We start from the raw sequence: 12,679 nt of genomic DNA on the forward strand, positions 1-12,679 counted from the left end.
TGAACCAAGCCTCGATCATTTTATATAAAAATAAACTAACTTTTACCCAAACAAATTGGACAGTGAAACAGTGAAGCAAACTTTATTGATCACCAACTTAAAATGAAACAGTTTACCTGCTACAGAAATTGTACTGTACATGCCAGTAACATGGCCCCGGGAAACATGGCTCAATGCAACGCTGAGCATCAAACGGAATTGTCTGCACGTCGTGTATTTTGGTTTGCTTGAAGCTCATCACTTCGCCTAAAAACATGAGCAACCCCACAATTTCGTTCAAACACTGTATCCTTGCCTTTCAAAGAAGATTTTTCTCAAGATTTCTTCAGGGGCATTCCCAAACAACACCTCCGATAGTTCGTAGCCAGTTTGACCCTGCTTTAGAATGCCTCCACATGCTGACCTCCATATATAGTCAAGACCCCCTAGCTTAATTGAAGCTGATCTTAAAAAGAGCCATCTAGCTTGCCAAAACAGTGCTATGGCAAGTTCCTACTGCTTGTACAGGTGAGGGAAGTCCTCACAGATAATAACTTGGTGCTAGCAACTTATTGTTTTGCCATTTTAGTGGAAAAGTGTAAATTATTGGGGCAATAATAGTGAAGTGACCCTTAAAACAGTAGTGAATAAACAACGTATGAAATGGGTGTATCAGACTGTTGTATCCAATCACTTCTGGGAGTCATTGGTTATTTTTGTGCTAATCACATTTTGTTACCAGTAACTGGCAAAAACACATTAAAGACACAAGCACATGAAATGGTAAAATGCAACATTTTTACTATTAAAAACAAAATTTTTCACAAACCATTATTACAAATGAGAGGTCCTCCCCACAAACTGGTCAATTTTAAAATGTGATATATGTCAAAAATATGAAGGCACTCCACAGGAACATTTGTGAATGGCTGTATGAACCTCAGTTCTGGAGAAACAAATCTGTCCCCACCATGAACAATCATGTTCTTTGCAAATTAATGGCGCACTACCTGAGCTATGAAGGATTTTCCAACAAATTCATCCCTACCTCTGATTTTATTCTTGATGGCAATAGCCTATTTTCATGACCTCTCCTCCTACACAGGACATTTCATTCAGGTTATTTTTGTGGTTTATATATGATTCAAAGTTAAACATTTTGCAGTAAGCAAATGTGCTAGTCTTGCATGAAAGTTAGTTATTGGGTTGAAAAACCTTTGCGACAAAAAATATGAGAATGGTCATATATACACCTCTTTACAACATGAGAGCAACATTTGGCTTTGCTTTAGCAGGACTAGTAGATTTCATTTAGGACTACTAAAAATGAACTGCTACTAGTCCTTCGGGCTAGTGGATGATTTGACCTTACGTCGAGCCCCTGGCCATGTTAGATCTTCAATCTGTTGCTTGCTCAGGTCACTCCAAGGGTTTATGTTTATAATGCCATGTAAAGTGTAGGGGACTGTAACAGTTAAAGTGTGTGCCCCCAGGCTTGCACCTTTATGAAGATTGCAAGGTTTTTTAGGCACGTGGAGTTCCAGTAGGCAGGGACTTGAGGCTTTGGATTCCATCCTGACCCCCATTTCTCGGGAATTCCACTCCTTTCCCACATTGCGGCCTCTCAGGATGGATTCATCATCAAGGTCATTCTGACCTTGACCCCAAGGTCACCAATGACCGTTGCTCGGTTGCTTGACTGAAGGGGCCCTCTCCCATATATTTTGCTCATATTTTTCGTAGGTTAGTTGGCTACTTCTATTTTGACTGTTTTGTATTGTAAGTTTTGATAGTACTTATGCAGCGTTTATTAGTAATCAGAATCTTGGTAGAGGCTTTGTGTGGTTTTTTGCAAGATGTGATTTGCTGACATTGAATGAGTTGAAAGGGTTTTCAAAGCCAAAAAAGTTACTTTGAAGTCATTCAACAAAGTGTGGTTCATCTCGGGGATAATGTCTGAATCAATGTAAAATTTGTTGTGAATTTACCTCTTAGGTGTTCTGGAACTACCCTTTGACCTTTGTGTAGGAGGGAGTATGCTATGAAATTTCTATAAGGTGACGTCACTGTTGTGGATTGGGGACCTTGTGTATCCCTATGTGCATGTCGATTTTACAAAGAAATTTATCTTTGAGAGACAAGTTTAATGCTGTAATTCAGAGCTGTATTTTTCCCACCAAAGTTTTACTGCCCCATTTCACCAGTTTTTGTGAATTTTTCTAAAATTTTTGATAATTTTGGACCAGGACATATTTGATTGGCTACAGTTTTTTATCAAAACTTTGGCAAAAATCAGAGAAAAATTGACGGGTATATTTTGTAAAGGGTAAAAAAATTGACGTTGGCGTTCAAAAGGTTAAATAATGTTAACGCATGCATTAGCAAGATATACTACATGTATCTGTACTCTTTATTCATCTTCATGTAATCTATTTGACCTATAAGATCCTCAGAGGTGTATTCAGTACTGTTGGTCAGGTTTTTTCCGATGCATGATCAACCTGCTGACAATTTGTATTTTTAATAAGTATAGGATTTCCGACAGCGTGGAAGACTGCCACATGTGCATCCAATCATACACCTCGCTTTAGAAAATCCAGTGAAGGCCATTCTACCATCAGTTGTGCACTGGTTCATCTTCAAAACCCCATACGCGTACCCAATCCAGTCAGTTTCATAATTTGACATTTTCAAGGATATCATACACTGTACCTGATGGATGCCACACAATAGATATATGCAAATCCATCAAGGGGCTGTTAATTGGCTGGGACCCATCTAGGGGTGTAGGTTTGACAACACCCCATACCTTACGCCCCCGGAATTTTTCCCATTCACACTCTTTGGTTTCATATTTGTTTTAACGCTGAAGAGGCTATTTATTGTGTAATCGCTGCTACCATAAAGCACTAATATGTCTGTTTACGTCCGTCCTTGATGTAATTTTAGATAATAAATTATTCAGTCCTGCATACCTATCTTGAAATTTTCCTGGAGGTGTGAGAACTGTCAGAGATGACATTGGTATTATAAAATTGCTCTTAAAAAGTGCTTGTGACCCACAATTATCCAGTGACATTGTGTTTTGTCGGTCACTTGGTTTATATGTACATAGCTTCTTAGGAACAGGTGGTTTGATAAACTGTATAAGTGCGCAAATCATAAAACAAATGGTGCTATATCTTCTCATATGTTGTAGGTCACTTCTTAATTTACCCTACCCTATAAAATCTCCCTTTCTGCTTGTTGTTGAAATTTAAAAATACTTATTACAAATTTCAGCTCCTTTTTATCACAACTGGAAGTTGTGATATAGAGGTGGTTTCAACCGGTGTTTGATGTCGTCCATTTCCGTAAACGACAAAAAGTCAAAAACTGCTGAACAGACTGCGTTGATATTTGATACCGATACATAGACTGGTTCCAAGGTTCCAATTCGAAAAATGGAGCCAAACGGAGCGCGCGGTTAGATATTTTTGGGAAATTTCTAACCCCCCTTTTTATCTAATTGATTTTAGGGGTCTTTCATATATGTAGTTTTGGAATGTACACCAATCCTGCATTGTGGACTGTTTTATGAGTTGTTGAACAGAAATGAGGTTTTGATGAATGTTACAAATATGCAGGATGGCTGATTCGAAGTATAAGAGATTTCTATGGTCTTTTGGGCATCAAAAGCATTAAAAAAAACATATTTCATAGTTTAGATTCTCACTTTTGAGATGACCCTAGGCATTTGTTAAGTAAACATCCTTGAGTCAATATACAGACTTTGACATTCCAGAGATTAAGTATCCACAACCTCACATGTTACAGTCTTTCACTACAATGGTATGGCCCAAACCCATTGTTATCAATGGAGAGTGTGGACCTGTCTACAGGAAATTGGGGTGAACAGGTTAGACAATGACGTTACAAGTTGTAGGTTAGTTATCAAGGTAGCACCAGCATACAGTCCTGAGCATCTGTCCATGTGTTCTCACAGCAAATTACAGGAAAAAAAATATTTGAGAAGTTTCTCTCCTTTAATAGAAGGATATTACAATTATATAAACCTGTCATGGATAGATTGCTCTCAAATGATCTGAAACACAGTTATTGCCCATTAGCAACAAATCTATAGCAAGATTTATGTAAAGTTCATGAACTTACAAGGTATTAGACAAAAGATGACCATGACTTTGCTACTTTTCAACATTTATTTCAATCAGATTTCCCCAGCTTAGTGTATAATTTTGTAATCTTAATTACTGTCAACTTAGCTTTACTAACTTATTCATACCTCATTATTCTTACACTACTGTTATACCTTATAACCACAAATTTCAAGAGATGCATATATGATTGTCACTTAACAAACAATTTACAAATATGTCTTCTGCTTTTTCTCCATATACATATACATGTCTCTTTTCTCATAAAAATGAGCTTAAAATCGCAATGTGAAAAATAGTCTTTCAGCTATATGTTGCTCATTGACTTCGTGGTCTGTCTAATTCACAGTGAGTGTGGTTGTTGAATAATGCCGATAATACTAGGCGGTCATTATGTCCAAGCGCCATTGGCGGTATTTTTTAACATAATGACCATAGGTCGTTATCACATCTGGAAGTTGTGATATAGGGTTAGCTTCAACCGGTGGTGGACAGTGTCCATTTTCCGTAAACGACAAAAAGTCAAAAACCACTGAACAGACTGCATTGATATTTGGTAGAGATATTCAGACTATTCCAAGGTTCCGATTCGAAAATGGAGCCAAACGGAGCAGCGGTTAGATAGTTTTGGGAAATTTCTAACCCCCCCTTTAACTAATTGATTTTAGGGGTCTTTCATATATGTAGTTTTGGAATGTACACCAATCCTGCATTGTGGACTATTTAATGAGTTGTGGAACAGAAATGAGGTTTTGATGAATGTTACAAATATGCAGGATGGCTGATTCAAGTATCAGAGATTTTCATGCGCTTTTGGTAATAAAATTGATAAAAAACAACATTTAATGTTTTAGATTTCTCACATTTGTTATGACCCTTAACATTACAGACTTGATGACATAACTAGCTGCTGGACCTGTTTACTGGCGCATTGATTTAAAGACAAAGATCGTTTTAGTTTTGTAATAAGGACGTGTGATTTTCGTAAAACATAGTCTATTAGCCTGGAAATGTGATTTTTGCGAATATTGCTTACCCCACTGACAAACAGTGTGGTTTGAAAATGGCTGGAATTCGCTACTTCGGGACTTTGTTTTCTGTGTGCATTTACTGACAAACTCCAAACCCGCAGCACCTACCCATTCAGTATTTCATGTACAGGTGTACCCAGAGATAGAGTAGTTTCATAATGTGCCAGTTGTGATCAAGTGCCATTGGCGCTATTTTTTAGCTCTGCTGTCAGCGACGTGGAGCTTATCAAATAGGTTGATTTTCCGTCGTTGTCAGTCGTCGTCCGTCGTCGTCGTCCGTCGTTGTCGTCTGTCAACAATTGCTTTCTCCTCTGAAATCGCAAGTCCTATTGCTTTGAAATTTTATATGCAGTTCACATGGGGTGACCTCACTTAAGTTTGTTCAAATCGTGGTGAAATTTGCATATTTGTATTTTTGGGGCATTTTTTGCTATTTTTGGTAAAAAAATCTTCTCTGAAACCGCCTGTTCAATTTCTTTGAAATCAGCGTAGCTAACAACTGCATGGCTTTGTGTTCAGTACAGCAGGGGTGGACTTGACAGTGACTTAACCCTTTCACCACCATGGTTTGGCCCAATCCCATTGTTAGTAATGGTGATTGTGAACCAGTTTACAGGGAATTGGGGGTGAACAGGTTAAACACACTGTGACACATTGACAATACCAAGGTTCATGACTGGTTCTAAAAAAGATGTTTCAGTTGACCTAACAAATGATGGACACCCCCCCCCCCCCCCCACACACACACACACACACACGCACAAGCCAGCGACTTTGTTCATTTGTAGGAAATCTAGGCCGTACATTTTGCAATTATATTTATGGGAATTTATAAAAATTTCCAAATTGAGAAATCAGGCCGACTAAAATACCAACAATCACCATAACGTGTGCCGTACCCGAAAACAGTAGAATGTGTTCAAATTTTGTGATACTCAAGTTCTTTTCATGAGAATTACATCAATTTCGGAGTGTTTTTTACATGTAGAACTGCTCGTTCATATTTACCTATGTTAACATGATGTTATGCTAAATTATTACAATCAAAAGAGGATTAAAACTGAAAAAGTGCTCCGTCAATCTAATGGCACAGCCAGCTGTTACCAGTGTAGGTATACCGTATTGATATTTCATTTGTTTTCATGATCATAAATATTGAAATTTTATGTCAAGTAAACCTGTTGTGCAAATTATCACCGTGTTTGTGTTGCCTTTGTTGAATGCAAAGACGGGGCATGGTCTGTCTTTTTTATTCAAGGTTGATACAGTTTGTGTTGACATGACATGCAAACTTTTGGTCACAGAACTTTCAGGGATTCTTTTTAACAAAAGTCGTTAAATTTTGATGAATTTTGTCACAGAAGAGTCGGCGGTAGAAACAAGCTGACCTTTGCCCTTTGACCCCAAACCCATCGGATTTTTTTGCCTGTATTTGGAACAGAACTTTGTGTAAATGAATTATTAAACTCTGAGCAAATGTGTGTACTGGTATCATCATACTTTCATACTTTGCTTATTGAAGTTACTAAATGCTGTGAAATGATTTGATGAGAGTACAACAAATATTATCAGAGCCTCAGTCATGCATCAGATGTGAAATGGTGATAAATTTTATTCAGTTGCATATATCCCCTCTTCACATTTTAATATAGGTGGAGAGCAACTGGGACAAAAATTGTCATTGATAATTTGTATTTTACAGGATTTGAAATTAAAATTTTAATATGTTGGTCTGGTGGTCCCATAGAAAATACAAGTGGCTGTCACAAAAAAAATTTGAGGTCATAATCTGACATTTTTGTTAAAACTTTGTGAATTTTGAAATATTACTGAATTATTTTGAATGAGACCCTGTTGAAAGATATTACTATATCACCAGTTGCTTGACATTTTGCTTTCACTTTTGGGCTACAGTGATATAGCCTTCATGGTTTTGACTGGCTTTTGACTTGAAACACTGCTGTCTGAAACCTGGCAATAAAAAATTGATTTGGCCCAATCAAAGTGATGGAGGCAGATCTCAGAATTGTCTCCTTCATTTCAAAGGGCCATCCATATTTTTGTTATAGTTTACAAGTACTTTATGGGAAACAGTGGTGATCCAAAGTGATAAAAACATGTACTTGCCAATCCAAAATAAAATAAAAGTGGTTTTCAGACAGAAAAGGATATTGATGATGAACCCTGTTCTTGAAAATTTTAGACAAGGTCATGAATTAAAAAACTGTGTTTCATTCTCTTCTTCTGTGAATTATGGAAAAATTCTTTCCCCAAACAGATATAGTATTTAAAAGTAATTTTATTTTGCTGCAGTTGTTGTACATGTAGTCGTTGTATTTGCAACACAACCACTCATTTGATTTGTCAAGTTATGAAACCATGTCTGTTGTTCAGTGTATCTCTCTTTTTGTTGTGGCATGTTTCTTTGAGCATCATTTTATTTCCAAAAGCTGTACACAGTTCCCACAAGCAGCAGCAGCCCAGCAAAGTACCTTAGAAATGTTAGAGTCTGAATATTTGTCAAAAGGCAGTCTACCATTGTGGCTGTACTGCTGTACTCTGTGTGTGTGAGCCTGTGTGTTACCTTGGTTTTCATCTTGTGAAACTATCCATACATGGAGATTTAATAATACCTGGCAATAAAGACAACAAGGAAAGAGATTAAATGAAATGGAATGCTGATATCAAGTATTAATTGATTTTTATAAACAAAAGGTTATAGTATTAATTATGAACCGATTATGATGTTTAACAAGCAAGCATCCACAGTGAACAGCTTCAAGCATGAATTAAAGACTCATTTATTTGATAAGGCACATACAGTGTACATTGGCATATTTGCACCTCTGAGCTAATCAATATTTATTGATTTTGATGCATCATAAATATTTGTGATTGATTGATTGATTGATTCACTGATAAAAATGATTTGTGGTAATACTTCAATAAATTCAATTGATTGCATTTCACTGCCTTTAACAGGTATCATTTGAGATGGGAGAATACACAGCCGACGTCGATGGTGTGGGCACCCTTAGACTCCTTGACGCCATCCGTACCTGCGGCCTCGAGAAGAAGGTGCGCTTCTACCAGGCTTCCAGCAGCGAGATGTTCGGAAAAGTCCGGGAGATTCCGCAAAAGGAGACCACGCCTTTCTATCCACGTTCGCCATACGGTAAGTGATGAAAGATTGCTATGTTCCGAGGTGACGGTTTGAAGTTAGCTGATTTCTGCACGGCACTACCCCAGACTCCAGCCAGTGATGAATGGTGTCTGTGAAATGAGGTGATAGCTCTGTATCGGAATGAAATGGTGACGGAGAGAAATGAGTCAATGAAAATAGTGCCATGTCACCTATGCCTAGGTATTGTCATGTGAATAACAATAATAGTAATATTTAATTCTTAAATTTTATTCTTGAATATCTGTCTGATTTAATGGTAAAATGTTTAATGATTATTTCATCGTCTTTTTGAAGTTATGATCTTTCCAACCGGATAACAATTATTCATGCAAAATTACACTGGAATCAAAAAGATACTGTGAGCACAGAGAAGTAATTTTGTAAATAGCGCCCCCTAGTGGCGGATATGAATTAAACTTTCATGTTAGCTTATTGATGTTTAGTTATAACTGTTGTATAACTGTCATCATGCTGGCTACTTCTCATGAAAGGGCAGGGAACAAGCTCTCATTCAAGGCCGGTTACATTCTCATGAAGCAAGTTTCTCAAACTGTTTCAGTTGGTTACAAGAGTATTCTGGCTCGTGTTATTTCTATTTGTTCACTTTCAACAAATATCTACAAAACTTTGGACTTTACCCTTTCACCCCCAGTTCCCTGTGTACCGGTCCAACTTTACCATAGAAAACAATAGATTTGGGTCAACCATGGTGGTGAAAGGGTTAATGGCACTTGAAATCAACCTCTGAGTAATGATTTGTATGGACTGGTAGGGCACTGTGCCCTTTTCAATGATGCGGCAAAGCAATGTGCTATTCACATTGCAGTTTACAAACTATAGCAAAAACCAATATTTTTAATCTCACATAGTTAACAGTGTTAACTTTTTAACTGTTCCTCTTTCATGGAGAATCTCAAAAATGTCAATTTTATCTACAAACATAACATTCTCGCATTAGCAACAAATTACAAAAAGTAAAATAATCCTCAATATGATAGTATGTCGCTCTTGACCACTGAGGGCAGTGTTTGCCACAGCTTAGAAAAAACATGGGGATGGCAAAATGCAAATTTACATATTGATGCATAACTTGTGTATATTCTTTTGCTACGAAATGTACTTTTTCCTGATATTATTAACATGCGAGTGGCTTGCTCAAAAAAATGGGTGTTGCTTCCCCCCCCCCAAAAAAAAAAAAAAATAAAAATAAAAATAAAAAATAAAAAAATAAAAAAATAATAATCCGCTTATGGAAAACCCTGGACTATGGGTTACCAGGCTTGCTAGCTCTTCTTGACAATGGTACATCTCTATTCTTCATGGACTAGGATCTATACATGTTCTGTACAGGGAGAATTGTTTTGGTACATGTAGTTGACAGTTTCATTGCTGGTCTGAGGGCACATCAGAGACCAGATGCTGAAGCAGCAAAACCAAAGGGCTGCAGAGAAGAGTCCCTCTCATCTTTTGCAAATGTCGCCCTCTACAGTTTAAATGATGGTCTCTGAAGTACATGTTGCAACATTCTTGAACATTTGTGCATGAATAGTTGAGGACAAAAATACTCTCATTGAGGGTAGACCAGTTATTACATATACTTAAAGATATTTTTGTCACAAAGTCGCCTCTGCGCACACTTCACACATTTCACATTTTCCAAAATTTTGTCAATAACAAAGGAAATCAAAGTAGACAACATGGATTTTAAATTTAGGTGTGAAGTGGACCATGGAAGATTTCCCTTCAAAGCCTACCCCCCTCCTCCTGCCCCCTTGTGTTTCAAAATTATACATTTGAAAATTTAGTTACTACAGGTATCTGGAAGAAATCTTTCAGTGTACATATAATACCCTGTGTTTCAAAATTACAACTTTTAATACCAACCATGGATAGTATCAACTTTGAATACCGAGCATGGATAGTATCATATCAAATGGTAACCATACAACTTTTTTGCTCTTTCTTGTGGTTCCCTGTGTCCCATTTGGTGATATGGAGAAAGCTGATTTACAATTTAAAAGGTCTGGAAAAAAATCTCAAAATAAGGGCATTCCTTAGGTTTTACTTCAATCGCCCAATTTTAATAACCGCATGGTGTTTCTATATGGTAATGACGTCAAAAAAATGATATAAGAGGGAGGAGATTCGGTTAGCTCAGTGAAGTTAGGTTAAATATCTTGTGCATCCCTTTTCCCTCCTAATATGCCTAACTCCACAACCAGCGCCAGCCATATATGTTAGTTAGGCAAATGCCAGCCGTCACAGATAACCATTGCTTTTCCCTCATCTTAATCTTATCTTGACAAAGCTCAGTGCTGCCAAGTGTTAAGTGCACAGTGTGTAGGTTACATCAATGTGTATACAAAGTATATGTACACCGAATTTGATCCGTCATCCATGACAGTAGACCCACGTTATCGGGGCTTTCTAAATTCCAAACTAAATTAAATTTTGTCTGCCTAATGACTTCTTGTTTATCTGTTTGATGGCCACTAATTTTTTCACCTTGAGATATTCCAAACGACAAAGATGATGTATATCCTACTTTTAATTAGTTTTAATTCCTGCACCTTGAGAGTTCCTGTAGGAAGAAGGAGATACATTGACAACTTTTATCTTGCAGGCTGCGCTAAAGTATATGCATACTGGATCACCGTTAATTTCAGGGAAGCATACGATATGTTCGCGTGCAATGGAATTTTGTTCAACCACGAGAGTCCTCGCAGAGGTACGTTGACATTGTGTTCATGATTATCGGGAATGAAATTTAATGGGGTCTGTGTGTGTGTCACTTTTGTTTTTGAACTTAATAAGCATGCGTCGATTTCACTGTGAAAACTTAATACTGTGTATGGAAAGCTTCCTGTTGAAAGTGAAACAGTTTTTTTTTTTAAATTTTGATAGAATTCACACAAATTTCCAGTGTCGGTAGATATTTCATTGTTTGTTTCTCTGGTACAAAACTTTGCATGGACACCCCTAATTTTCATTCTTGATTTCGAAAATGGAACGGTCCAAAGCATCCTAGCCAATGTATGTAAAGACTGGGCAAAAAGTTTTGGGTCTTTTCAGTTTTGAGGGGTGTACCACCTTATACTGTGGAAGTCAAGTCCAATTTCACCAACAAAAGTGAGTGCCTCAGTACGTGGGCGACCTTCTGGAGCCCAAGTTTTTAATTTTACTAAATGCCGGTGAATGAGTTCGTGGGTTACTTTCTGAATGCCAAGGTTAACTGCACTAAAATTGAGTAAATGAGTATGTCCACAACTTTCTGTAAACCAAGTTTTTAATTTCACTAAATGATTAAGAATGAGTGTGTGGGTTGTTTGTAATTTGCATATTCTCATTAAATGACTCCTTGATACAACAAAGAAAATTTGAATTGGAAGAGAACTCATCAGCATTGATCGTCACCTGAGATAAAACAAATTTTCTTTCTGAGTTTGACTAACGAGGGCAATAATTTTTATAGAAATTGCAGACATTTATTTGATATGCGTCACTGATGATGCCACCATTAATTGAAATTATTGAGATCACTGTTGTAGCTTTGATCTGCATAACCCCCTCACTTTTATTAATCTGTAAGTGGTTGAAACTTTTTTTAGACAAAAACAAAGTGTAAGTGTTTTTCTCGGCTCATGTATCTTCCAAAAACTGATGCAGCAACGTGGTTTCTGAACTTTTCTTGTTCCTTTTTTCTAATTTGAGTGCCGCTGACTCTAGATCAGACACGCAGGAAAATGACTGTGTTCACAATTCAGAACTGCTGTTGATATATTCTTCCCTTGACCCTTTGAGTGCTGTATTTTTTCCCGCCAAAATTTCAGTGCAACATTTTACCAATTTTTATGAACTTTTCTGTAATTTTTCTGATAATTTTGGACCAAATGAACACAACATTTCATTGGCCACAGTTTTTTATCAAAGTGTTGGCAAAAATCTGACAAAAATTGACTTAGGTAGAGTGACAAAAATTGACTTTTGCACTCAAAGGGTTAAAGTGTATCTTGGTACTGTTTTACTTTTTAAATTTTTTTTAAAGTTAACATGGATTTACAGATGTCAAACAAAACACTTCTGTCTTGGTTTTTTTTGGCATAATGGCATTTCAGTGTACAATAATTTAGTATGTACGTTGTATTCTGTTTTTCTGTTCTTACAACATACCTTACATGACGACAGTGGTGATCAAATGTTGGACACTGGCAGATGGTATATTGTTGCCAAGCCATTGTAGTGGGGCTCTCTTGCTCTCTACTGATGAAGGATAGAGAGAGACAAGATGACAGAAATATGCACTAATTTATCACTATTTACCTAGTTTCCTA

At 37.0% G+C, this 12,679-nt stretch overlaps 1 protein-coding gene across 2 annotated transcripts in view; it reads left to right on the forward strand.

Annotated features, from left to right (window-relative positions):
• Window positions 1-12,679, forward strand: part of LOC139147892 (GDP-mannose 4,6 dehydratase-like) — an 83,981-nt gene that overhangs the window by 40,291 nt on the left and 31,011 nt on the right. For both annotated transcript variants that reach the window (XM_070719111.1, XM_070719110.1), the window contains exons 6-7: window positions 8,147-8,339; window positions 10,972-11,076. In XM_070719111.1, coding sequence (XP_070575212.1) covers window positions 8,147-8,339; window positions 10,972-11,076 — 298 coding nt within the window. The remainder of the gene's footprint in view (window positions 1-8,146; window positions 8,340-10,971; window positions 11,077-12,679) is intronic.

This window comes from Ptychodera flava, chromosome 13, assembly GCF_041260155.1.
Source record: "Ptychodera flava strain L36383 chromosome 13, AS_Pfla_20210202, whole genome shotgun sequence".
Taxonomy (NCBI): domain Eukaryota; kingdom Metazoa; phylum Hemichordata; class Enteropneusta; family Ptychoderidae; genus Ptychodera; species Ptychodera flava.